This window comes from Juglans microcarpa x Juglans regia, chromosome 1S (assembly GCF_004785595.1).
Source record: "Juglans microcarpa x Juglans regia isolate MS1-56 chromosome 1S, Jm3101_v1.0, whole genome shotgun sequence".
In the NCBI taxonomy this organism is placed as follows: domain Eukaryota; kingdom Viridiplantae; phylum Streptophyta; class Magnoliopsida; order Fagales; family Juglandaceae; genus Juglans; species Juglans microcarpa x Juglans regia.
In genome coordinates this window covers 28913176-28941171 of record NC_054595.1, presented here as the reverse complement: position 1 = coordinate 28941171, position 27996 = coordinate 28913176, and the positions used below count along the sequence as shown (strand labels likewise).

General features: G+C 34.7%; 3 protein-coding genes across 3 annotated transcripts; 2 read left to right on the top strand and 1 right to left on the bottom strand.

Moving 5' to 3' along the window:
- Positions 1-28: 28 nt before the first annotated feature.
- LOC121246370 (pumilio homolog 1-like) lies at positions 29-6930 on the bottom strand. The gene is made up of 9 exons (XM_041144502.1): positions 5892-6930; positions 3502-5048; positions 3276-3417; positions 3076-3183; positions 2241-2453; positions 2038-2148; positions 1448-1642; positions 714-888; positions 29-448 (listed from the first exon to the last, which is right to left on the bottom strand). The coding sequence occupies exons 1-9, from the start codon at positions 6516-6518 to the stop codon at positions 402-404; spliced, it is 3165 nt and encodes a 1054-aa protein (XP_041000436.1). The 5' UTR covers positions 6519-6930; the 3' UTR covers positions 29-401.
- An 8122-nt stretch (positions 6931-15052) lies between these two features.
- On the top strand, positions 15053-16943 carry LOC121246401 (glycerol-3-phosphate acyltransferase 5-like). The gene is given in 3 exon segments (XM_041144546.1): positions 15053-15762; positions 15871-16758; positions 16760-16943. Coding segments are annotated over 3 exon segments (1506 nt in total). The 5' UTR covers positions 15053-15174; the 3' UTR covers positions 16790-16943.
- A 4486-nt stretch (positions 16944-21429) lies between these two features.
- On the top strand, positions 21430-23664 carry LOC121246419 (probable E3 ubiquitin-protein ligase RHC2A). The gene has a single exon (XM_041144573.1). The coding sequence runs from the start codon at positions 22026-22028 to the stop codon at positions 23202-23204; it is 1179 nt and encodes a 392-aa protein (XP_041000507.1). The 5' UTR covers positions 21430-22025; the 3' UTR covers positions 23205-23664.
- Positions 23665-27996: the final 4332 nt, after the last annotated feature.

Below are 27996 nucleotides of genomic sequence, written 5' to 3'. Positions count from 1 at the left end.
AGTGGGGGAAAAAGGTTTCTTTAAATAAAAAGACAAGAATCAAATTCCATACTTCAGAAAATTTCTGGTAATATTTTGTACAGTAGCGGCTCCAAATCCGCTCTCTCATCCCTTTTTACACGTTAAAAACTCGTACACTAATTTTTATCTTCTCTGCAGCGGGCATCAGGTACGTTCACCACCGTGCGGGGGGAGGGGGGGGGGGGGCGCTCAACTTGCCCGTTTCTAGGTATATCCTCAAACTAACAATGTACAGTTTTAAGTACAAGCACCAATTTTTATTTTCAATCGGCTCCTATCTATATGAAAAGATAGAACGAGCCACTAGTAGATATAAGATGAAAATGAAATAGCGAGGGTGCTCATACTATCCTCAGTTAGCTGTACAAGAACTCTGTTTCCTATGCCATCTGAGCAGGATGCGGATTCATAATGCTAATCCTCCTCTCTGCAAAAAGATTTAAGCAGCCAGTTAGAAAGCTTTTACATGCTAATCAAGCATTAATTCACCTAAATTTACAAGAATCTAAACTTTTAAACTGAGTAGGCGAGTAAAATACTGAATATATAACTAAAAGTATCAGTTGCTCACCAACGCTCAAATCAATTGCCAAGCAATGAACCTTTTAAAAATAATGGGTGAAGAAAAACTAAAGCAAACAGATTATCTTATTCTCGTCGTGTATAAGTAAATAGCAGAATAACAAAAATACCTCCAGCTGCAACAAGTTTCTCCACACGCGCAACTATATGCTTCCCATATGTATACTTCTTAAGAGCATTCAGATGGACCTTTATTCGGTTAAGTATCAGTTCAAGTTGCTGGTCATCACAAGTTTCCAACACTTTCTGTACAACATAATTTGCAAACTGATCTTTCATCATCACCTATCCACCAAGGAAGAAACCAAAAACCAAATAAGAAAAGAGGAAAGAGTTAGAAAAGTTGACATATGGTAAAAACCAAGTTCAAAAAAATCAGCAAGTAAAAAAGAACATAGTTTGCATAATGATAAAACCATACAAGGATGGAAGAGGGAGGGGGGGGGGGGGGGGGGGGGGGGGGGGGGGAGAGAGAAGAGCATGGGCATAGCTGCAAGGACACTCACGATGAAGCTTTGGAGATGTCAAAAGACACATCAAACACCCTTAGCTATCAACAGAAACCTTCAGCAATCTAGGTTAACAATTCAAACTAGCACAATTGGCCCTGGCCCCATAAATCAAAAAGTGAATCCATAAAAGCACAGGGTTATGTTATCTCATCCACAATGGAATAATTTTAGGAGAGGGATGACAGGCAGCACTGGGTGCTGTTCTATTCTATTCAAGAGAACAGGAAGAGAAATATTTAGGACTTAATCAGATCAAAGAAAATATATGTTGGAAAAAGCTTCAAAAGGCTTTAGCATATTTGATCATTGGAAGCACTTAGCAATTAACAAACCTGGAGGGGCTCATTTTCATCAGTAGAACCAAGCATCTCATTAACAAGCGTCTGGCGTTCTGTTTGAGTTCCAAAGCTTAAACATTTTTCGATAACATTGGAGGCAAATTTCTGCTGGCTCATTTGGACAATCTGACCAGTTAATTTATTTATGATAGCCGAACGTTCATGTGGCTTGCCATGCTCCAGCACATGCTGTAAAATTAGATGCAAGCAGTCAAAACACTTTTTGATAAGTAAATTTAAATCTGGGTTAAACTAAAGCCAAATAATATCTTTAAGATAGCAGCAGTAGTCAAAACACTTCATAGAACAACTGAGTTAAAGTGGTGCGAAATATATGACTGTCATCTGAGGCAACTATAAATTAAGAATTTGATACTGAGTTCCTGTCAAACTAGAGACCGGTAACATATAAAACTTTTTTTATTCTCTTTCTCAGTAATGTCTAAAATCCCCACCTTTTATTGAAGGAGTTGAATTTAATTTTGACTGGAAAATAAATTCATATCAATATAATCAACATAAGTGAACCCAGATTAGTTCAAATTGCAACAGCATGCAACAAGCTTCATAGTTGTACAACAAACCTGTACAACGTAATTCCCATATTGGTCTTGAGCCAACATGATAACAGACCTCAAAACCTCATCCATCATTATTTGCTGTGTTTTAGCATCATCGCAATGCTCCAGGATTCTCTGTCATATGAAATTTATAGCACTTAAGCAATAGAATTCTTCCCTGTTTAGCACCACACACAAGTATCCACCTACAAAAACAGAACCTTTACCTGTATGACACGACAGCCATATGGATGAGTAGAAAGAGTCACAACTTGATCATAAAATGTTGAAACAATAAACTGGATGGCATCTTCAGGTATGCATTCAATACACTTCTGGATGACATGGTTCCCATTTTGATCGCGTACACAACGCATAACATGACCATCCAGCTCCTTGACCATTTTAGTCTGCTGATCCAGATCAACAACTTCTATAGCCTGAAGAATAGAAAACAGAATGTAAACCCTGAAACACCATTTTAAGTGAAGGTCAAAAGCACCAGTACTCAGCAATCAGCATTAGGATATAATTAGAGACATGCTGGCAATAGACATTTTGAATTTTTATATCCCTAACAAGCTTAGAAAAGAATGACTGCCCAAAAATGCAGATTCGGTATATGATATAATGCATTATCACGTGCAACATTTGGAAAACAAAGAATGCTAGTGCCTAGTTCAACACACCCAAACCTAAGGGCAGTTATGAGAGCCTAAATATCCCTTTTGTGCCTCCAGCTGCTTCAAAGTTAATAGGATTAGATGATTCCTGGACAGTCTAAAACTTTTCAAAAAAGGAATGTCTTATTCACCATTCTCAAAGGCCAGCTTTATAATGGTTCCCACTACTTAAGCAGGTGAATGTCAGCATTAACTCCGATGAGAATCTTAACAATTTCTCAAATTACCTAAGAATATTATAATAGAACATTAAGACTCTCTTCAACACGTTGATGCAAGGTAGTAGATACCACTAGTGAAGATTAAGTAAGAAAACTGAGATAAGCAAATATGAATGATGTACTGAAAACTTTCTGTCAGTTCAATTGAGTGACCATACCTTCTGGATAACTCGGCAACCATACATTTGAAGGCTAAGGGTCAGCACGTGACCATTGAGCTGGTCAGCCAGTTCTCTTATTTGGGACGTGGTCCCATGCTCAAAAAACTGAAACAAAATAATAACTGTGAGGCTTAATAATTTGGCACTTTAGATAATAAAGAATACAAGAGACAAGGCAAATCAGTAGACAAAATTACCTTCTGAATCACATAATTACCAAAGACATCAGTCATTAATGAAAGTGCTTGGGGCATAATTTCATCAAAAACCATGTTTTTCTCTTCTGCAGTGGCAGTTTCAAGTTTCTGTTGAATAAATCGACTACCATACTGATCGGCACTGTTCAAGAAGATATTATATGAGAAAATTGAAATTTGAAGGTCTACAATAAGTTACAGATTACAAATTTTAACAAGTGTATACCTGAACTCAACAACATTTCCTGCAATTTCTGAAAGTTCAAAAGATTTAGTTTTATTGCTCTTAAACTCATCTAGTAAAGTGGCTGCAAGAGTTTCATCCAAGTCACCGCCGACTTCTGACTGCCAAGCACCCATGACACCCCCAGCTAAATTCCTCATGCCAGGAAAACGCATGTTTCGCTCACTGTGCCGGACAGGACTGCCTGATCCAATAGGGGAGCCGGGAAGAAGAGGACCAGCCAATGGGCTTCCAGCATATGACATCCCAAGACCTAATGCTGGATTTCCGTAATAACCATGATTCAAGCCAGCAGATTTACCAAGGTAGGGAACACCTAAGTGTGACTTCTGAGGTGAAAGCAATGCCCCCAGATAAGCTTTCTTGGCTTCGATTATATTCAGGTATGAATTACCCATACATTCTCTATCCATTGCTGTGTCATTAAGGGCAGCAACCTGCGCAGCAGCATACTCGTTTGATCTCAAGTACTGAAGATACAACGGGTCCATCAGTGGCACCTGAAGGGCACTTCCAGCGGTGTGATTTGTCAATCTGCTAATATTCTGCAAATCTGCTGCTGCCAACAAATTTGGTCCTAAAGAAAGACCTCCGAATACTCTAGAGTCCATGCCACTAAGGCCCAATGCAGATGCAGCAGTAGCATTTTCAAATAATGGTGGCAAATTAGCAATCCCAAGCTGGCTAGCCATCATCGATGGTGATGAAGGATTAATGGTATACCCACTCAAGCCATAGTTTTGAAATGGGGAATTCATATTTTCCGAATTCTGATTGTGAGAAGGTGAGCTTCCTCGGCCATTGAAAGTTGGTGTAGATGGTCCTTTCAAGTAAGAGTTAGCGGATGATACAACATGTTTATGGAGTTCTATTTTCTTATCAGCCTTCAATAAATTGTTCAGATCCATCCCAACCCCACTGCTATTACCCATGTTCGGATATGATCCTTTAGCTGAATGGGGGCCCAGATGAAAATGCGCAGATTCAGACTTGTTTAAGTATGAATGTTGCTTTATATGATCCTTCTCGCCCTCCAAATTGAATAGGTCATGGTGAGCATCACTTTCATGTTGCAGTTCTGACCTTGAATTGTCTCCCAAACCATTTGCCGACAGGTTCATTCCTGACAAAGTAGCAACCAGATCAGTAGAGTCATTGAAACCAGGTGAGACACCATTGAATGAGTCTGATCCACTAAAACTTCTTTTATCCAATGAGCTAGCCCTCCCTCCTCCGACAGGTGGAATGCGAGGACTTGGTGCCCTAGCCACAAGTTGAGGGTCAGGTGTGCTGCTCCTCGACAAGGAGGCACCTAAGGCAGAAGCATATGTATGAGAAGCTGATGCACCAACATTTTGTGACCCTGAAATCCCTTGCTTGTGCCCACCAGAATGCAAAGCATCCATAGACGCCAATTCATGGTGCAAATGAGCAAAATGGGATTCTGAAGTCTCAACACCATTATCAAATGCATTTCGGCTGCCAGGGCGAGATGGGTGCCTAGAGACAGATGATGTATATATATCCTCCTGCAATGAGAACAAAAGCCATAAAGGCAGCAGCATTTAGTAAGGAAAAATCAGCTGAAGTTTTCCAAAGATATAGCACATGTCATAAGTGAATCAGGGCACACATAAATGTACATATCAAGTAAACCAAGTACCTCTTATGGGTAAGAAAACAAGTTTGTGCAAATCAGTTTTGAATCCAGTTTGCACTATTTTTTTCAATTTCAGCCCTCACAAAGGACATATCATTCTTTCAATTAGGTGCCTCTCCAAATTATGAACAAATTACTTCTCTGAAGGTTCTGAGATACCAGCAACATTTACCCAAAGCTCAGAGGCACTAAAGTTTATAATTTAGCATGAATAACTAACGGCACATCCTTCTACATCATAAAAGAAAACGCAGTTGGTGAAGAAAAAAGAGAAGCAGATACAAACGAGAAATATAGAGCAACCACTGAAATATCTATATGGAAGCCAACAGTAGGAGAAACTAACTTCTTTTAGGGTGATCAAATATGGATGATTACAAGAACTTTAACGATTCAATAATTACACGATAGCATGAATCAGCTGATAAAAGTTATATTAACCAAACGATCTTCAACAGAACACAGAAGTTTAAATTAAAATGATTTACTCTACCAAGCATATACTGCCTAACAATTTTTTTTTTATAAGAATATACTGTCAAACAAATTACCGATGAACAACGCAAAAACAAAGCTAGACCGAGAAAGAAATATGAGCTCCAAGATGGGAACTTCAGACAACAAAGCGTCGCCTTGAAATCTTTAAAAGCATCCAAAACTAATGACCAAAGAAACCGAACCAAACAAATTACATATCGCCGTCTAAGTTCACCTGAATGATCTCTGCAATACTCTTCTGCCCGCTCCCTAGCCCCAAACCAGGCAAGCCAATTAACCCATCGCCAGCCCACTCCGCCGTACCCTTCCCATTCTCCTCCTTTCTACCATACCCTGGCTGCACCGAAAATAGCGACCGATTCCCATCCCCGTTCCTACTCTCTTCGCTACCTCTACTCACTCTCCTCCTATCACCGATTCCTCCCACCGCCGGGCCCGCGCCGCCGTCACTCAACCGATGTGCAAACCGCCTCTCCTCCTTCGACAGCAGCGGCGGCGGCAGCCGCGGGTTCAGATTCACATTCGAATGGTAATAATTTACGTACATGGGGTCAGCCCGAAGTTCATCCTCGCTCACCGGCCCTTGCCCACTGTTTTTCTTGAAACCCACTACCACCGAGGCATCGAATAATCCCCCCACTGCGCTCAGCGAGCCCTCGACGGTTGGTGGGGCCGACCCACTTCGGTACATACCGAGTTCCTTCTCTCTGTCTGTGAACTCCTCCTGTTGCCGTCTTTGCTCCCTCATCAACACCCCCAAATCCTCGTCATAATCGTTGTTTTTGAGCACTGATCTCACTGAAACATCGGGCGCCATCTTTGAATAAGTATCGGTGACCATCACATGAGTGAAATAGGCAGACCGAAACTGCTAAAAGATTGTAACTTTGAGCTGAGAATCAGTTCTATATTGCTGAGAATCAAATCGATTTCTCGCAAAAAAAAAAAGAAAAAATCGAAAGGATGTTACTTTTGTGCTGAAGATCACAAAACCCAAGCTCAAACTTTAGCAGTAATGAAAAAAGAGCAAGAGAACTGTTTCGGGTGTGCAAGAGTATGGACTTTGAAAAACTTGTTTGGAGTTTACTCAAACAGGTAGAGATCAGAGTCGAACTGTAAAGCGAGCATAATTGATTATGCCTTGGGCCATTTTCAGAGAGAGAAATGGTGAGCAAGGGAGGGGAAGACAGTGCAGTGGAGCAGAGGGGAGTGATAAGCACAAGCAGTGGATGAATCTGGGCGGTTGGATATTGGGACGAACGGCTGGGATTAACTCCAATGCGATTTGTTCTTACAAGACGTCTTTTAGGGTTTTATTGCTATGATTAAATGCCGGTATGTTGGTTTGGTTAGGTTTTTTTACTTTTATCTTCCTTTAATACATATCGATAGAGTTTTTATATTTATCGGTCTTAAGTAAGTGGAGTCTCGTTTATATTTGTAGCCCTGTGATTTGATTATTCGATTTGATAAGGTTTTATTACAATTTTTAAGTAAATTTTCAATGAGGTTTAAAATATAGAGCGCAAGATTGGGTCAATAAAAAACTTGTGACTCGAAAAATATTAGATAGAAAGTTTGGACGACGTATCGTTCGAACGAAATTCAGACATAAGATTTATTAGATATGTCTCTTAAATAAATAACGTGGTAATTGTGAAATTAGAATTTCTACTCCTAAATACATATATATATATATGTGTGTATGTGTGTTTATCATGAAAAATAAGGTTGTCCGGAACAATGTGATTTATTCTCGTATTATACTTTGATATTCCTCAATAAAATAAGATCTTTTGAACATTTGTAGACGTAAATACGTTGTTAAAATACGTAAATTTTTATACGATGCGATTGATTTCTTATTTCACTTTATATCGTGCATCATTTCTCACAGCAATCGGCTAGCATTAATGGCCCGACTTGAAAATACGAAAGGAATGGAATTAAAAGGTGGAGATGTCAATATAAGTATCATTCTAATTATTACGAAGTAAAAACCTTAAAAAATAAAAAATGAATCCTAACTTTGATTGTTGCTCTTCCTCATTGTATTGTCAGATAGATGACCTATAAATTTTGCAGTGGTGGAGCACTTGTTGTACGTGTTCTCATGCTTGCATAGCGATGATCGATGCTACTTATAGTGCCTGTGGGTACTTTGTCATTTTAACGGTTTTAGTAGTACTTGTATTGCATTATTATATACTCATATTCTTTCACATTTCACACTCGAGTAATATTAGGTATAAATTTTAAATAAATAAGTTTTATATAAGTTTTTTATAAAAATATAAATTCTATTAATAAAAAATAATTTTTTTATACTTTTTTTATAATGACTTATTTATTTCGTACCTGTACAAATCATTTATATTTTACACCCGTTTTCTATCATTTCTGAATAAAATTGTTTCACATCGCAATAACAAAATGCAAGATACGTTGAATAATGATAAGTGCTATTATATATAATCGATTCTTAGTAATCACAAAAAATCATTAAACATTATTTATAATAAGAGAAGTATTATTTGTGATTATCTTTTTATTATCTTCTAATATAATATTAAATTATAAAATATCTATTTATTATTTATTATCTATTATCAAATTATCTTAATATTGCACAAAGCAATGATATCATTATGATCAAGGAGTGATTAAAATATCTCAAATATCAAATACTTCTGTGTTTTTCTTCATTATTGAAGAAAATAGCAACAGTGGATCGCTATTAGCAGTCTATTATCCACTTTAATTGTGTTGACATTTGATTTTAAAACATAGGCCTCTTTGCTTTCAAAATTAAAACTTAAAATTTTGAAAATCTTGAAATTTTTATATCTTATTATTATAATTTTTTTTAATTTTTACATAAAATAAAATAAATAATTTAATTTTTTAAAATTTTAAATAAATAATATTAAAAAATATAAAATATTTTATTTAATTTTAATTTAAACTTAAAAAATCTTAAATTTTAATGATTAAGAGTGCGTTTAGATGTTGAAGTGTGTTGAATTGAGTTGAATTGAGATGATAAAATATTGTTAGAATATTATTTTTTAATATTATTATTATTTTGAGATTTGAAAAAGCTGAATTGTTTATTATATTTTGTGAATTTGAAAAAGTTGTAATGATGAGTTGAGAAGAGTTGAGAGTAATTAAAGATCCAAATAAAGCCTAAGATTATATTTGAATGTTAAACTAAGTTGAGTTAAGATAATAAGATATTTTTAAAATATTATTTTTTAATATTATTATTATTTTAAAATTTTAAAAAATTAAATTATTTATTATATTTTATATTAAAATTTAAATTTTAAAAAAATTATAATAATAAATTGAGATGAATTTAGATAAATTCTTTGATGTCTAAATTCCCAAAAAAAAGAGCCTGACATGGCCATCACACAGAAAGTACTATGAGCACCTGTGTTGGCGTGACACGTATCCCGTCGAAATAGAAAAGCGACTGTCCCAAACACCCCCTTATCACGCAGTTTGACTCTGCGTTTATTTAAAAGGTATAATATTTAAATATATAAAAAAGTCGATAAATAAATGTATGACATATTATAAAAAGTAATATATAAAATAAAAAATAATTTTAATGATATATTTTAAAAAATAAGATGAAGAAGTATGTATTTTAAAAATATAAAAAAAGTTATAAAATATTAAATAATTAAGCAAAGCACCGACTTCTCAACGGAGTTTAACGCCCACAATGTCCAAAATAGGCATAATCCGAAAAAAACCTGTGAAATAATATTTTATTTTATTTATAGATGTAGGAAAAGCATGTTACCTACATTATATTTCCGTTTATGTCATCTTTAGTTACATCTTATTGGGAAAGTTTACTGACTTTTTTTTTGTTTTATTTTTTTAATTAGTAATTAAATGAATATTTTTTAATAATATTATGAATATTTTTAAAAAAATATATATATTTAAATGTAAATATATATATATATATATATATGCATTTGACCTTGTGTGTAACTTATCTGTGAGAGCATTAGTATTAGTTTCATAAAAAATCTAGTCAAATATAAAATTTGATGAATTTCATCAAAATAAGGTTGTATTAGATTAGTCAAACAGATAAATGTGAAATTTTGAGTTACAGTAAATCTATAGATTTCTTCAAATTTGAAGGTCTACTATTCATTCATCAAATCTATTTTTTATTCACTTTTAATCTCTAAAAGTTTTTTTTATTCATATTTAATCTCTAACCGTTTTGTAATAATAATATAAAAATCAAATTAAATTATTAATCAACATATAATTAGTATAATCGTAAAATATAAAAAAAAAATAAAAATATTTTTATTAAAAAAATAATATTATATTATTATTTTAATAAATTTAATAATTAATTTAATATAGAGTTATGATTAGAAAAATTTTAGATTTATAAATATTATATATTTTTTATTAAATTTTAGAGATAATTTTGATCAAAACAATCTCAGCACTTTTTGAGTGTAGCACGATCCTCTTATTAAACCCAGTGGATAAGGATGGTTTTGCGGACACGTGAGAGTCTGTTTCCTGGGGAAAGTCCACCTCTGCTCTAGGGGCCACGTGACTTGTCTGTGTACGGAGTCGATTTTCTCTGATTTTCTGCTTACAGAAAAATGTTAGAGAGAAAAATTAATATATATTTTATAAAAATAAATTTGTAAATTAACATAATTTTTTTATAACATGTTAAATATATTTTATAATAAAAATAATTTTATACTATAACAAATCACTAGAATTTATAAATTTATTTTTATAAAATTAATTTTCAACTAAAATATTTCTTTAAAATAAATGGATAACTGAAAAATAAAATAAATAAATAAGTGAACTCCTATAAATTTAGTAAGTGTTATGTATTCAAGGGGGTTAGGTGAAGACATAAAAATAGTATTTGTGCTCATAAATTTATATTTTTGAAGATTAATGTTCACGGTACACATCATATTAATTATTCGCTGGGTGGGTAGGCAGTGAAAACAGTTGAACCGACTTTAATATCTTATCTGCTGTATTTACACCGCTTTTATTTTTTCCTGATAATTAATTTGGAAGTCGGTTAACAAAGCCATGAGCTAGGCAACCTGGCTTCCAGTTCACTATTTCAGCTTTTGCAACTCAGGTTTCGTTTATTTTCAAAAAATATATCATCTTATTTTATTTTATCTTATTTTATTATTATAATTTTTTTAAATTTTTATATAAAATAAAATAAATAATTTAATTTTTTTAAATTTTAAAACAAAAATAATATTAAAAAATATATTCTAATAATATTTTATTTAACTTTTTAACTTTAATCTCATCTCATCTCTGAAAACAAACGAACCCTCAGTTTATTTGAAAATATATCTCATCCTAAAATTTTTATTTCAATCTTATTTCATGTCATTCTATATAATTCAATCATAAATATTTTTAAATTAATTATTATAATTTTTTTAAACTTTTAAACAAAAAAATAATTTTTTAAATTCATAAATAAAAATTATCTTCTAACAATATTTTAATTTTATAATATTTTTTATTCAATTTATTATCTCTCTTTTTCCAAAATCCAAATAATACTTAACAAAATTTTCATGTTATTGTTATTTTCTCTCAATTACCAGTATTCCTCATCCAACAAATTCTTCATCTCCCTTTTAACATTTTCCCTTTTCTTAATTTTATTCTAATTTTCATTCAAAAATAATTGTTCACATTGATAATAGAAAGACCTTTCATCTGATCATTAGCATAAAACAAAAAAACAAAAAAACACACACACACATCATTTTCAGAAACACTAAAAAAAAAAAAAAACACATCTTATGGTTTTTTTTTTTTCCAAACATATTTTTCAATGAATCCCAGCAATATTAAAAGAACTTAAAAAAGAAGTGTTATCGAGAACCGAAACATTTTGTCAACAGACATTCATCATGGCCATATATCTTTCCCTTTTTCCACGCAAAGAAGGGCGGGGTAATTAAATGTTGAAATTCTTTATACCTCGATCACCATAACTTCATAACACGTGTATCCAAGGTATCTGTTAGTGCCTTAGTGGAGAGTTAAGAACTTTTTAGACGAGTCCAGATGTCCTTTTGATGACGATTGACGAACCAAAGAGCACGTACATGCACGAGTCTCAAGACTATCTCATTCATCGATTATCGGCATCATCACCCTCATTAATTTCACCGCGTTGCTAATTGGGCAATGGTCGTGGTGGCACCTCTATGTTATCCTTAATTAGTGGGAAATGGGCTTGAATGTTTTGAGATATTATAAGCCTCGGCCATCTTCGTCACGGGACATCGATCATCAATCATCATCACATTGAAAAACAAACTGGAATTATATCAATATTAGGTGCATCTTAATTAATTGGCATGTTTTGACAGAAAATAACGTTTTGGGTTTTAGACATAGTCAAGCTTTCTTGCTCCCATTTTTGGAAAAACTTGAAGAAAATAAAGAAATAAAGAAAACGCATAATAGATGAGTCCAATTGGGTTAACCCCTTTTTTTAATATGTGTCCTAACTATTCGTGTACAAGTTGGAAGACGTGGTCCAAGAGAGAATTTATCGGGCTTGAGGTTCGCTTCCAGGCCGACAGCGACAGATCATGGGATTAGAAATGGACGGTAATTTACTAAAGATAATGCTACTGCCTCCAAGTTTGTCCACTTGTATCTTCCTAGTGTAAGTTGTATATTTTTTTTTTTAATTTTGTTAAATATTTTTTAAATATGTTTAAACATTTTTAAAAAACCACTAATACATTAACAATCATTTCTCTAACTTTTAAATAAAAAATAATATTAAAAATAAAATAAAATATATGAAGGGTCAAATTGAATAGACAAATTCAAGAATATAATATCATTTTCCTTTAATAAAAAGTAAAACCCAATAGGAGAAATAATGAATTTATCGTTATTCTTAGGTTTTTGTAGGCATGTAAATCCTCCGGACCGTAAATACAAGATTCGTGTGAGATCCATAGATCAGTACTTGTCCATTATTCAGCCAAGATCCATTTAATAGAAATATATTCCTCGATATTTGAACTCGATCGAATACTCGATGGCTACTGCATGATAATAATGTACTCGTGTTCATCGAAGAGTAATGGAATTAATAATAACATCATGAACATGTACCCATACGTATTAAACAGAATTAAACAGCTAACTTCATTAATTATATATAGTGATTAGACCAGTGAAAGAGCAAGCATGTGACCCTAGCTAGACGTATACAGTGATAAATCAAAGTTCTAAATAACTTAGTTCGACCAAATTAATGGCTGATGTCGGCCATACACATTACCTATATATTGACGAAATTGCAAACATGAATCTCTCTCTCTCTCTCTCTCTCTCTCTCTCTCTCTCTATACCATAGAAATACTGATCAAATATCTAACTAGGCACGCAGTACTGTAAAATTGGTCTTTCTGGGAGTTAACTATAAGAAGTTTGAAGGAACGTACGGTATAAAACGTTGCGTCATATCCATCTTTATAACCTATCACACGAAAACAGCATTTGCAAAAGCTTTTAATCGTCAAAATCAAACCAACCTCACCTACCCTATGGAAAAATTTGGCCTTTGCCTGACAAAACGAAACAGATAGCTAGCATACCGTACATTTGATCAAACTAGTCATGTTTTACCAATTAGGAGGTTGAGCAAACAGTGCTAATTTAAGGCAAACAAGTTGGTAATTAAACCAGCTAGCTACTTTAATGCTCCTATTAATTTCAAGCTTTCCCATGATACGCATAAGCTTCGAGAATCCAATAATTAGCTGGGAATTCTAACCTACTTTGGAATATATCGACCACTTTTGTTGGTTTAGAAAAATATATATAGATCCATATTGCAGATTAGACGTCTCAACACAGCATAAGAAATTTAAGGTTGCTTGTAACAATTTTAATCATCATTTGTTTAAAAAAAAATAAAATGGGGAACATGCAAGCTATTCGATCGGAATATAAATGAAACTTTCTTTACGCCCAGGAACATCGAATTGGATTAATCCAGCCACTGTTGAGGAAAACCTACAAGCGAATTTGAATTGGGTTGCTAAGCATCTATGTCATGATCATGAGATGCGCCTCTTAACATTACGTGCGTCCAGGCTAATAATTCATATTAATTCGTCTACCCCCGCATCACTGCAAAATATTGAACTCTCTTGGCTCTTTTTTTCTTTCCCTAGTTTTCTGGTTTTGAATTAATTATTAATGAGATAGATTTAGTTACAATATTAATTGATTGTTAACGTACGTGTGTGTGTGTATGTGTGTATTACATAAAATAAATCATTACGATCCATTTTCTTGCTGGAGCAATTTTGTTGGTGATGATCACTTGGTTGTCAAAACTGTTTAGAACATACAAACATACAAACTGTTTATATAATATTCCGCGTTTGAGGATGACCGGATATCATCATTTGATCGATGCATGAAGGAATTCCAACAAATTTAATACAATGACAATTCACGATCCTTAATTAACAATCTGGGCTTATCGTGTTATATATCCATAATACTATATATAATTTAAGCAGGTCATGTGCACTACTGATTCTATGCCGGCCCTGGTTGTCTCAATAAATTACTTGGATATATATATATATATTTGAAAAATTCTATACACCATATTACTATTTCACTTTCATCTTACTGAGTATGATATGAGATATTTATCACCATTAAATTATCATTTAATATATATTTTTTATCATCTAATTATAGTGATTAATGTGCCACATATTATTTAGTGTGTATAATTTCACTTATTGAACCAAATCAAGGAGAGAGAGAGAGAGAGAGAGAGAGAGAGAGTATAACTAATCAATGGAACCAAAACTTGTAGTGATCACAAATGACAAAATCACGCACCAAAAGCAAAACAGGAAAAAAAAAAAAAAAAAAACCGTGGAGAAATTTCCGAGAGTTTCCCATGCAACAACGTGGCCACCATGACCATCGTCACAAACTTTTTGTAGTAGAAAATTCATATACGCACGGTGGAATAACATCACCTATGGCTCAAGTTAACATAAGTAAGTAACCTAAAGGCGCGAGACCGAGTTAGACACATTTTTAGGTGTACACGCGCGGACCTTATACGAAAAATATCCCAGCGCTAAATTAATTAGGCTAAGTTGTTGGAGCAAAGTAATCTATATTTGTAAAGAAATGTACGTGGCGTATAATGCTTTATTCTCTTGCAGACATACCCATTCAGATCAGAGAGAGGGAGGCGTTCTCCAAAAAGTATATAAAAGGGGTAGTTGTAAACCGATGAACTGCCCAATATTCCCACATTAGAGATCAGTCAAAATAGATCAATACTGCAAGTTCGTAACCATAATAAAACCCATTGTCACCCCTCGCCCAAGTTCCTAACATTCTTAACACAAGAATCTTGAACAAAGAAAAAACAAATGAGGGTAAGGAGAGAAATGGAAAAGGCCCCAGCGCAGACGTCCGTTGTTGCGGAGCTCGAAGGCACCCTTCTGAACGATCCAGACCCCTTCTCCTACTTCATGTTAGTCGCATTCGAGGCCTCGGGCTTGATTAGGTTTGCGATGTTATTGATATTATGGCCCACGATTCGCTTGCTGGACATGATGGGCATGGCGGACGCCGGGCTCAAGCTCATGATCTTTGTTGCAGTCGTGGGTGTTCGTGAATCCGAGATCGAATCAGTGTCGAGGGCAGTGTTGCCCAAGTTTTACGTGGATGAAGTTGATATGGAGGCATGGAAAGTCTTCAGCTCGCACGAAAAGAGAGTTGTGGTGACTAAGACACCGAGGATTATGGTGGAGAGGTTTGCTAAGGAGCATCTGCGAGCTGATGGGGTTATTGGAAGCGAACTTGTTGTGAATCGGTTTGGGTTCGCAACGGGGCTCGTGGAGGATAATATTCGTCTTCTCTCTGATCGAGTAGCTAAGCTGTTTGTTGATGAACCACCAAATTTAGGATTGGGAAGACCTACAGCTACTGGTTCTTCATTCTTATCGCTGTGCAATGTAAGTAGCTAGATATTTTCTCTAAAGTAGGTAAACACTACTGACAAATCATGTATGCACGTGACGTATGTTAATACGAAGTAGTATGTAACCATGGTTTCTATGCAGGAACAAATGCACTACCCACGATTGATCGCCAATCAAAAGCATGACCAACAGGTTCTTCCCCCGCTCCGAGTGATCTTTCATGATGGCCGCCTAGTTAAGCGCCCAACACCGCTCATTGCCCTCCTAATCCTCTTGTGGATGCCCTTAGGCATCTTGCTTGCAATAATCCGCCTTGTTCTGGGCTTGATTCTACCAATGCGGGCCATTCCCTACGTGTCTCGGCTATTTGGTGGCAAGGTTATTGTCAAGGGAAAACCACCCCCGCCTGTGTCTGGTGGAAACTCTGGGGTTCTATTTGTGTGCACCCACCGGAGCCTAATGGACCCAGTGATCCTCTCCACCGTGCTCGGACGTAAAACCCCAGCTGTGACATACTCCATTTCTCGATTAACTGAGATCCTGTCGCCAATACCCACTGTTAGGTTAACACGAATCCGGGAGACGGATGCAGAGAAAATCAAGCGACAATTAAGAAAGGGAGATCTGGTGGTTTGCCCCGAAGGAACAACATGCAGGGAACCCTTCCTTTTGAGGTTTAGTGCACTATTTGCTGAGCTAACGGATCGAATTGTCCCAGTGGCTATGAATTATCGCGTTGGGTTCTTCCATGCAACCACGGCTAGGGGTTGGAAGGCACTGGACCCGATTTTCTTCTTCATGAACCCTAGGCCCATCTACGAGGTAACGTTCTTGAACCAGTTACCAATAGAAGCGACATGTTCCTCTGGGAAAAGTCCGCATGATGTTGCAAATTATGTGCAAAGGATCTTGGCTGCTACGCTAGGGTTTGAGTGCACGAACTTTACTAGAAGGGACAAGTATAGGGTGTTGGCTGGAAATGATGGAACTGTGTCTTATATTTCGTTCATTGATCAGGTTAAGAAGGTGGGTGAGCATCTTCAAGCCGTTTATTCAATGAGATAGTATGAGAAATTGACGTCTTTATTTGTTTTTTGTTTGGTTGGGGCCGGGCAGGAGGATTATTGTTTCTGGAATTGTTAAATAATGTATGAAACTGCCTAATATTTGTCGATTACGACCGTTAATGTTAGTTATATATCCGTGTTGTTGAACTGGCCGTTGAAAATATACATATTATATCCTTTTATATATCTCTAAGTTCATGCTTGGCATAGTACTGTATATGGGCGCAACTTCTCCATGATTAAAGCCCCGCTCAGATATTGTTTAATCTCGTATCACCATTATAATTTTTTTAAATCTTCACACAAAAATATAATAAATAATATAATTTTTTTAAATTTTAAAATAATAATAAATTTAGAAAATGATATTCTAACAATATTCTTTTCAACTTTCATCTTTCATCTAAAATCATTTTATCTCATATCTAAATTCAAACAGCTATAATTATTGGAAAATGCTTCTTCCACCGTACGATTTATTTTAATTATTATTTAATAGTTAAGCCAGTACCATTTTGAATGCGTTTGTGATTTTTTTCCGAAGTGTTTAAAAGAGTTTAAAAATATTTTTTTTTAAACTACAATTTGCACTAGAGAATTGCTATATACACATATTATACAAAAATAAATTCACAAATTGATATGAATTTATAAAATCTATTAAATCTATTTTATAATAAAACAAATTTTACAAATTAACCTTGCCACATCAAATCATATTAATTTATAATTTATTTTTATTTAATATTTTTATGACTAAAATATTTCTCTTTTCACTGTCTGTACACTACATTACCTTTCTCGGTGACCCAAAAGTAACCCCTGCATTTTCCTTAATTATATCCTGCAATTGTCGGAGAATCGATATAAAAGCAGTCGGCATTTCGAACGAGCCCGATATATATGAGCCCAACTGAACCAGATAAATTCAAGTAGTTGGGTGGCCCAAAAAGTCGCAGATATTTATATGGCCAGGACGAGCGTGGGCTTTCCGCGAGAAGCTAGTTACAGATGCTTTTCATTACCCAAAAGAGAAGAAGGTGGAAAAATAATGCTTTTGGGATCACCACGAAATTGTATAGATGATTAATGAAACTAAAGGATTCCGGAACTAAAATAAATCTTGATAGTAAAATGAGTTATTTTATTCAGCAGTCCTGCACTACACAACTGCTGAAAAAAACTCTTTTATTTTTTAGATAAGATTTGTATGAGATTTTTTTCTTTTTGGTTTCTGTAAAAATTATTGATGTTTTTGTACTTTATTTTTCTCTGCAGCAACTTAATTAGGCAAATTATTAACTAATTAATTTATCAGAATTAGGAGTCGGGACTAACGTCTAATCAGGGGCGGAACTAGAATTTGATGTTAAGAGGGGCAATTGACAAAGTGTGGGGTATATGTGAGTATGAGTAATATGTATTTTTTACACATGACTATATAAAAAATAATAATCATACGTCATAAAATTGCATACAAAAAATACATGTCTATAAATCATCTTGAAGATAATTTTCCTTAAGATTTCCATAGTTTGCTAGAGACTATTACAAAAAGAAAGGAAAATGAAATATCAACTTTGGATTTCCCCTTCAAATTCCATCATGACTAAGAAATATAATAGCAGATAATAGTTGTCGATAGATAAACCAAATAAACAGGCTGATCAAACTCATTTTAATTCAAATAATGTCTCGGGATCTTCACCAAATTATTATAAGTTTGGTAATCGAATGGAGGTGAAATATGCATGCCATGAAGACACCTGAGGTCCTGAAGTGTTTTTCTTTTCTTTTCTTTTACTGTGCTCTCCTCTTAAATTCTTCGGCTCCATGTTTAAACTCCAATCATTTTGACTGAATACTCAACGTTCAGTGGGGAAGCTTTCCACATCAATTATAAATGATACACACGAGTTTATATATAGCAAAACCGATAGTCAATACAACGTTTGCTTCGCAGAGGCATGGCAAAGGCACTAGGTAGCTTATTAATTTGTAAGATACGAAGAATACAGAGTAGAAACCAGCTGCAACTTTTGTTTAGGAAATTGCATGCGTCTCGTAATGGCTTATATACAGGATCCTACTGAGTTTTTTAGCCTCTTAATATAATAATACTCGAAAGTCAAACTCGAAGGACAAACTATGAAGGGCCAAGGCACTGAGTTGTAGAACCCATTTTTCTCAAAAAAAAAAAAAAAAAAAAAAAAAAAAAAAAGGAAAAACCAAACAAAACTAGGTAGTTTGAACTTACTTCGGTAAAGTCAAGAACTAGAAGAGTAGAAGTATTGGCTGCACTGCAAATGAAAGGTGAAGCACTGAAGACTTCCAAGTTCAACCTCACTGCAGATGCAGATACGGAAAGGCGAAGCAACAAAGCTCACTAATATTTGATGGTTAAATAAAAAAAAAAATGAAACTTGCAGGTCCGTAGGAAATGACCCTCGATGAGAAAGTAAAAAGTTCCATATTTCCAACTTCCAAGATATGATCATGCATGCACACCCATACTTGACTCTTGAGTTGCCGTTGGTATTTTCACCTCTCCCCTCTCTCTGTGATATGTTATCTACTTCTAAGAATTCACCTCTCGAGATTTATGCTTTATCGGTAAGCAGCAAAAATTTGTGCGTCAGGTAAAATAAAGTGAAAAGTTAGAGTGAAGTTACGTGAGTATTGGAATTTGGGAGGACAATCTTAATAAAAATTTTGGAAGTCTGAGTATTGGGGGGGCGATTTTAATTATATAAAAAAATATTATATTTATTTACATATAATATTAATTTTTTAAAAAACTTTTTTGGGGGGTGGTTAAGCCCCCAACCTTATAGCTAGTTCCGCCCCTGCGTCTAATTATATAAAATGGAGTGGGTTGAAAATGGGTTAAATTGCGTGCATGCATGCACGGTGGTCATGTACGTAGAAGCTGGACGCATCATGCATGTTCCCCTTGATTTTATTTGTTTACAATTTTATTATATATATATATATATATATATATATATATATATATATATACCTTTGACTAGTTCATGAGCCCGAGATAGTTATTGGTTACTTAATTACATGAGCTAGCCTGGTAGACGGATTAGCTAGGAATTCGAATTAGTACGTACCATCTATCATGAATTTCTTTTCTTTTCTTTTCTTTTCTATCCATTGAGATTAGGCGTTCTATTGACATGGTCATCCTGAGCTGTAGCTTTGACATTTTCGTTGAATAATTTAACGTGACACGTTAAATTAAATTAATATATAAATTTCTTTTCCAGAAAGAAGTACGTTGAAGGAAAGGCACCCAACCACTTCACAGGATGATGACGTGTTCGGCAGCGGCGTGTCCACCTTGTTTTTCAATCTGATCATGTATCAAAGAACATTCGTATCGATATCTCTCGATTGAATGAAAACGATTTGGATTACGTTTCCGAAAAATTTAAAAAAACCACTTGTTATTTATTTCACGAAGTTGACCAATTCAAGTGGAAAACGAAAAAAGTGCCACCAAATTTCGACGTCCTCTTCATAAATTCTAAGCGTTGTTAAGCTATTAATATTATTTTTTATTTAAATTAAAATTAAGAAAATTATTTCAAAAAAGAATAATGATACTTTTAATTATGACTTTTATGATTTTAATTATACTAAATGATATGATACATTTTTAACTTTTTTAATAGTCAATCAATTAAATTCAATAGACTTAAAATACACATCAACTTGTACAATTAAAAATAATAAAATAAAAATGAAGAACAAATTATTATTTTTACAAATTTGCGTTAATTTGATTTGCAAAACGTTAAGTTTAACTATGATTTCCTACATATTAAATTATTAATATTCATAGTATAATGCTTTTATTTTGAAGAGTAAAGAAGGAGATTTCAGGAAAGAAAAAAGAATTTATCTAATTATGTGACTCAAATAAATGGAATCTGATCAAATGTAGATATATGTAATAATTCAAAATTCCAATGCGAAGAACCAACATGGTTGATATGTTCCACCTAAAAAAATAAAAAAACATGGTTGATATTCTCAAGTCAAGTTCTGTAATATATTTATGGAAAGTTTGAAAGTGGCTTCAAAAACCTTTCCAACCATCTCCATTTTATCTTATCTTAATATCTAAATACAATTCAAATATAAATATTTTTTAATATTAAAATTTAAAATTTTCAAAATTTTACATTTAATTATTATATAATCATTGTAACTTTTTCAAATTTTAAAAAAAACAGCAAAAAAATAATTCCACTTTTTTAAATCTTAAAATAAAAATTATATTATAACATTATTTTAACTTGATAATTTTTTATTATTTTTTAAAACTTCATAAAATATTAACTAAAATTATTTCATCATTATTAATAAATTACCTCCCTATTATTCATAAATTTATCATCTTAAGTTACGTTTAGATGTTGAAGTGAATTGAGTTGAATTGAGATGATAAAATATTATTAGAATATTATTTTTTAATATTATTATTATTTTAAAATTTGAAAAAGTTAAATTATTTATTATATTTTGTGTTAAAATATAAAAAAATTGTAATAATGAGTTGAAATGAATTAAAAAAAATGATGTATCCAGACAAAACCTCAGTTTAACACATCTTATAAACGAGACCCGAATCTAGACGCCCGTCCCCCACCGTAAATTGTAATCGTTGTAAACAATAAAAACAACTTTTGAAAAACAAAAAAACAAAAAAAAAAAACAAATATAGATATACTGTCCCTCAAAATCCCGTGGGAACTGTCTGCTAGGATTCAGAACAAACCAACCAACCAACCAACCGAATACGCAACCGCCTTGCCCTTCAATGAATCTAGAAGCCTGAAGGAACACAGGGCTCCAAACCGATCCGTTGGAAATCTGGCTTCGAAACAGAACCTGAACCGTCTACGCTCTAAACCACGGTCCACCACTGCTCTCGCCCGTACCCTCCGTAACACGCTAACAATTGACCACGCGATTTCGGCGCCCTTTTTTCTTCCTTTGATTTATTTATTTTTATAATTTTCTCTTTCTTCGTTTTCTCCTCTCACTCTCCATTCGTTTTCTCCTTGTCTCGATCACAACTCCCTCTCTCTATTCCCCGAGAGTGTTAATTCTTATTGGGGAATTAAAGGTTAGGAAATTTCAACTCTTTGGGTTTGGATTTGGAAAGAAAAGCTTGTGGATTCAGCTGTTTGTGTCATCGGCGTTGGAATCCAGATGTCTGTGCCTGCGACGGTGTCGTATTGGTGCTACAGATGTACCCGCTTCGTCAGAGTTTCCAACCAATTCTCGTCCCTCGTGTGCTCCGATTGCCATAGCGGGTTCGTGGAAGCCATCGATAGCACGCAACGGACCGTCCACGCGGACCCGCGGCGCAGGAGGCTCCCTGCGGCCGCGATGTTAATGATTGACCACCGCTCTGGCAATCCCAACGAGAACTTGGGCCACACGCTTCCTAGGATCCGGGAGACCGGCGAGGAAGTCTCCCCCTTCAACCCTGTCATCGTGCTCCGTGGACCTTCCGAGGGCATACGCGACGGCGGTGGAGAGAGCCGTGGCTTTGGGCTTTATTACGATGATCGCGGTGGGTCCGGGCTGAGACCATTGCCTCCGAGCATGTCAGAGTTTCTATTTGGGTCCGGGTTCGATCACCTTCTCGACCAGCTCTCGCGGATTGGACTAAATGGCGCCGCACGCTGTGAGCACTCGCCGGCTTCGAAATCTGCCATCGAATCAATGCCCACTATCGAAATAGGAGACATTCACCTGTCCGTGGAGCCACACTGCGCCGTGTGTAAAGAACAATTCGAATTGGGATCCGAGGCCCGTGAAATGCCCTGCAAGCACATATACCATTCGGACTGCATTCTCCCGTGGCTTTTGATTCGAAATTCATGCCCAGTCTGCCGCCACCAGCTGCCTCCAGATACTGGGAACACAGTGGCGGAGTCTGACCGCACCGAGACTAGGCAGACTCTGGCTTCGAACTCGGATGAGAATTTCGGGCTGACGATATGGCGGCTTCCCGGTGGTGGGTTTGCAGTGGGTAGGTTTTCTGGAGGTAGACGTAGAGGCGGTGAGCGGGAGCTTCCGGAGGTGCACACGGAGGGCTATGGAGGGTTGAACAACGGTGGTGCACCGGGGAGGAGGATTTCGTGGACGGCGGGGGGCAGTAGAGGGAGGGAGAGTGGAGGATTTGGCCGGGTGCTTAACAATCTGATCGCGTGCTTCCGGGGAATCTCTTCTTCGGGCTCAAGTTCCAGTTCCAGTTCTAATTCGGTAACTCGAGCAGCTAGGAGATCAAGATCAGCGTCTTCGCGTTATAATTCGACGATGGCAGTGCGGAGGCGCAGGACTTGGTCCATGGATGTTAATGGTGGGATGAGGGAGTGGTGAAATTAGTTGCGAGAAGGATAAAGGCCTGAACTTTGACTTTACGGTAATCAGCGATAGATCATAGAGGGATAATGGGGGCCGGATCAGGGAACTTGTGGGTTATAAATTTATAATACATGTGAAATGGGAAATTGCTCTGTTTTTTTGTTTTTTCGCTAGATGGGAAATTGTGCAGTTAATAATAGACTACTCTTATAAGCATAAAACAACAAGGAGCAGAGGAGGAACAGCAGGATGAGGAAGTGAAACTGTGCTGAGAAGGTACATGACCCACGATACCTTTGCAAATTGTGAGTCTGTGAATGAGGGAGAGTGGAAGAAATGAAACTGTGCTGGGAAGAACTTCACTTTTGTGTGTACCATAATTGCCTTTGCAATTTGTAATTGAATTAGCGTTACCTACGTTCAACTGTATTTATATCTGTTTGTTCCATGAATTTTAGGTTGTAGTTAGCTTGGATATGTCATCTCCTGTTCTTCTGTCACTCTTTCTTTCTCCGAAAAAACAAACAGGAAATTTATTGAATTTCTATTAGGCTAATTAATTGAGCATGTTGCATGAGCTTTCTTCGAGGTCTATTCCTTCGCAAAGGAATCCATTCATTTTGAGAAGATTTTTTTAAAGCCTTCAAGTCAAAGGCTTCAGCTTTTTGTTGCGCCAAGTAATTGGTACTTGACTCAATATTGCAATCCAAATATGTATGTCTTGGAAAATATTTTTATGTTCGTGAAATTCATCGAACATCACTGATTCACTGTCCTTCAAGTTGACGTGTTTGGCCTCTGTATAGTTGGAGCAATCATGGAGTTCCGGTAAATATTAGGACACAGTTTCCAGAATGCTAACACGGATATGCCGTCTCAGGCTGACTACCTTACAAATACGAGTGCACTGTGTTCACTGGTGGGTCTTGATTAAAGTTTAAAACCGCAAAGAAGATTGCCAGAAACCAAACCCAAATCAAACTCTGCATCGAAGACTTTCGCAATGCTGTCTCGGATTGTGAAAGCATATACTGCACACCATGTCCTGACTTCTCTGCTTCTAATTTCTTCATGTCACGCAACAAACCCTAACCAAACACATTTTGTCAAATTATTATCATTTGTATGATGGGTAGTAATTTACAGGCACTCAAACATGGCTGTCCCCATCTAATTGTAGGCTGTGGGTAACTATAAATTGACAAATTGGCATTACTATTTGATGGGTACGTAGTAACAGGGAGACGTGGGTGGCTGGAGTTGGACACGATAGACGGAGAAAGACAATTATTAGGTTAGAGATAGAGCTACACTGCTGGCACCGAAAGTCATTTTAATGTACCTACAGATAGATGCGTTAAAAGCCAATGTCTGCTACGTAGAATACTTGCTTCATAATTGTGAAAACAAGGCCAATGGTACGTGTCATAAATATTCGATTGAGATGGACGAGGTGGGGATCTCGTTGTAACTTTTAGGTGGTTTGGACGGTGAAAGAAATGATATAATTTTAGATAAAAATTAAAATTTGAATAAAGTATTATTAAAATATTATTATTATTTTATAATTTTAAAAAAAATCAATTATTTATTATATTTTATGTAAAAATTAAAAAAATATAATAATTAAATAAGATGAATTGAGATAAGTTAAAATAAAACTGTTTTTATATCCCGATCTTAATTAACTTCTACACGTTAAATGAGTAGCCAAAAACATCCTTGTTAACATTCTAGTGACCCTGCTGTCCATAGTATCACCATTTGGATTTTAACTATTTAATCTTTAGCCTTTGTCGTGCAAATGGTCGAATCGACACAATTAAATTTTTTTTTTAAGAAAAAAGACAGCAAAAGAGTGAATTTACGCAATTTATTTAGTGCATATATAATCATATAAATAACTGTGAAAATAAGGCCAATGGCGCCATGCATTTTATCACACTTTATTTAAAATAATTATAATAATTTTTTTCCCTGTCAATATAGAGGAATTCTACTATTAGTTAACGTTGATTTGTAATTTGAGATTAAAAAATAAAGAATAAATATAGATATAAGTCATTGTTGGGAGTAACCATTTTACACACATGATGTGGCATCATCTAGACCACACATCTTCTAAATCTAAAATAAAAAAATAGAGAATTAAAAGCAGCCATATAGTGAGTATAAAGTGTGTAATGCTACTTAACTTTTCTCTAGCATTACTCAAAAATAAAATATGGAAAAGGATTTGTCGCTTTATGGTATGGATAACCCGACCGGGGTTGAACGTTACACCACAAACAAAAGCTTTGTCTCTAATAGCCACAATTATTATGGATTAATGACGCCTAAATGCTAGACATATTGGAAGGTTTATGGATCAAAAGAGAAGACCAGATTTAGAAAGTCTTAAAATTGTGAGAAATTGACAGATCGAGATTGAGACAGAGTCGAGAACTTGTGAGTTTGGGGATTATTTAATTAGTTGTCACACCAATTTAATTTAACAAGTCAATAACATATAATGTTGTGGTGTCAAGACATAAACAACAGTCTCTCATCTCTTCTGAGTTCTGACCCGTGGAACTTCCCGGATTTTCATAGAGAGTACCAACTTTTTGTCCCCAACAGCCTAGCTGTATCGGACTACCTTCGAGAAAGACATTTTTGTCTCTTTTCTTTAAAATGCCACGTCTCTTTGGTATTATAAAGTGAAATATTTATAATTTCACTCGAGAGTATCGTTACTTTATTACAAAATGAGTCTTCAACATGTTCCAATACTGATGTGCAGCGCAGCAATTTTAGGTAACTTGTGAATAATCACTTCATCTTCCATCATTGAAGCATCCATACATGTGACGACTAACACGCAGAAGAGATGTTTAGCTACTCAAGCTATTGCGAAAGCAAGGCAGAGCGAGTTTTGAAAAAAAAAATATATATATATTTATTTATGGTTGAAAGTATCATGGACCACGTTGGCACCATCAATATCAGTCACGCAATTCACTTTTGGAATGACCCAATCAACTATGTCAAAATCAAACCTCATTAACATAATACTCGATCTCTAAAATGAACTGAAACTCCACTTTCTCCACCAAACCATGCATGTAACTGTATTTTATTTACTCATATGAAAATAAAAATCACCTCTTTCATACGACGTCACAGTATAAGGAAGTATTATTACACTTGGACTTGATTAGATACAAAAACAATTTTATCTAATCTTATCTCATTTAATTATCACAACTTTCTTAAATCTCCACAAAAAATATAATAAATAATTCAACTTTTTCAAATCTCAAAATAACAATAATATTAAAAAATAATATTCTAATAATATTTTATTCAACTTTCGACTAAAATCATTTCATCTCATCTCACTATCTAAATAGGGTCTCACCCTCTATTCTTATATTTCTTTTAAAACTAGGGATACATTTTATCTTTTTAATGAATAAAGTTTACAAATTTACGAATTTGATATGATATGTCAAATTATAATTTTTTTATTATAAAAATAAATTTGATATATCATATCAAACAGTATTATTTTCTAAGTTTAGTTTGATGAGATGTATTTTTTTTTTTTTTTTTTTATGCATCTAGTACTCTTAACACTAAGTGACAAAACTCGCATTCGCATCAAGCAAGACAGTGTTTAGATGAGTTTTAATTGAAAAATCATCGATTCTGTTTTAACTATACACCATAAATCACAGTCTATATCTTTTTATTCTTCAGTCTAAACATTTTATTTATTTTTTTATTCTCTTCTAACTTTCATCTTCTTTTTTCAATTTCGTAAACAATACGCTAATTAATGTAAGATGACAATAAGCCAATCTAGTCTTTACATAAGTTAACCATCTTGTATTTTTTATTAGAAGTGCTTACCATGTAAATATTAACAGGAAAAGAAGATCAAAAGGTAAAACATCAAAGGCTGACTTGAATGTTAAAATATGGAAGTATATATGCGATTTGGTGGTGCCTGTTGTAGTCAAAATGTTTCTATGGAAAGGTGCTAACGATATTTTGCCCACCAAGAGTAATCTTTTCAGTAAGAAGATAGGAGACTATCCATGGTGCCCAATATGTGAAAGCTGTGAAGAGTCTGTGATACAAGCTTTATGGAGTTGTCCATCTGCTACTGATGTATGGGCAGAATCCTCAAGTCTAGTGCAGAAATGGGTGATAGAAGATCATGAAGACTTTCTGGAGCTGTGGGGTAAGCTGATGAGGAGCTTCAAAGAGGTGGATATGGAATGGATTGCAACAAGCATACGTAGGATATGACTGGGAAGGAACAAATTCATTTTTGAAAATCAATTCTATAGCCCAAGGAAATTGATTCAAATGACAAGTGAAGGTATGGAAGACTACAAATCTGCTCAAGCGGGTCTAAAGGGTAGAAAAGATACTGGATGGAGGAGGGAAAAATGTGGCATATTTGTTAGCTAAGCATGCATTGTTCCTTGGTGAGGAAAAAATAAGGATGGAGGAGGGACCTCCTGCTATTTGTAATGCGTTGATGTGAGATAAAAGTTGTACAGAACAATTTCAGTAGTAATATAGCTAGTATTGTTTCTAAAAAAACAAAACAAGAAGTTAACCATCTTGGCAAAGCCTGCACGTCCCCAGAGTACTTAAGTATCTTTTTGTTATAATTTTTTTTTTTTATAAAAAAAACACATAGAAATAGCCAAAATATAAGACTGATGTTATAAATTTAAAAAAAAAATTATAAAAAAATCTCGTTTATTTTCACAGAAGAAATGAAATGAGTTAAAATTAAAGTTAAAAATTG

Coding starts and splice junctions, on each gene's coding strand:
- LOC121246370 (XM_041144502.1), bottom strand. CDS start 6,518: ATGGTCACCGATACTTATTCAAAGATGGCGCCCGATGTTTCAGTGAGA. Junction 1,643..2,037: donor ATGGGAATTACGTTGTACAG/GTTTGTTGTACA, acceptor CTAATTTTACAG/CATGTGCTGGAGCATGGCAA. Junction 449..713: donor GAAACTTGTTGCAGCTGGAG/GTATTTTTGTTA, acceptor ATCTTTTTGCAG/AGAGGAGGATTAGCATTATG.
- LOC121246419 (XM_041144573.1), top strand. CDS start 22,026: ATGTCTGTGCCTGCGACGGTGTCGTATTGGTGCTACAGATGTACCCGC.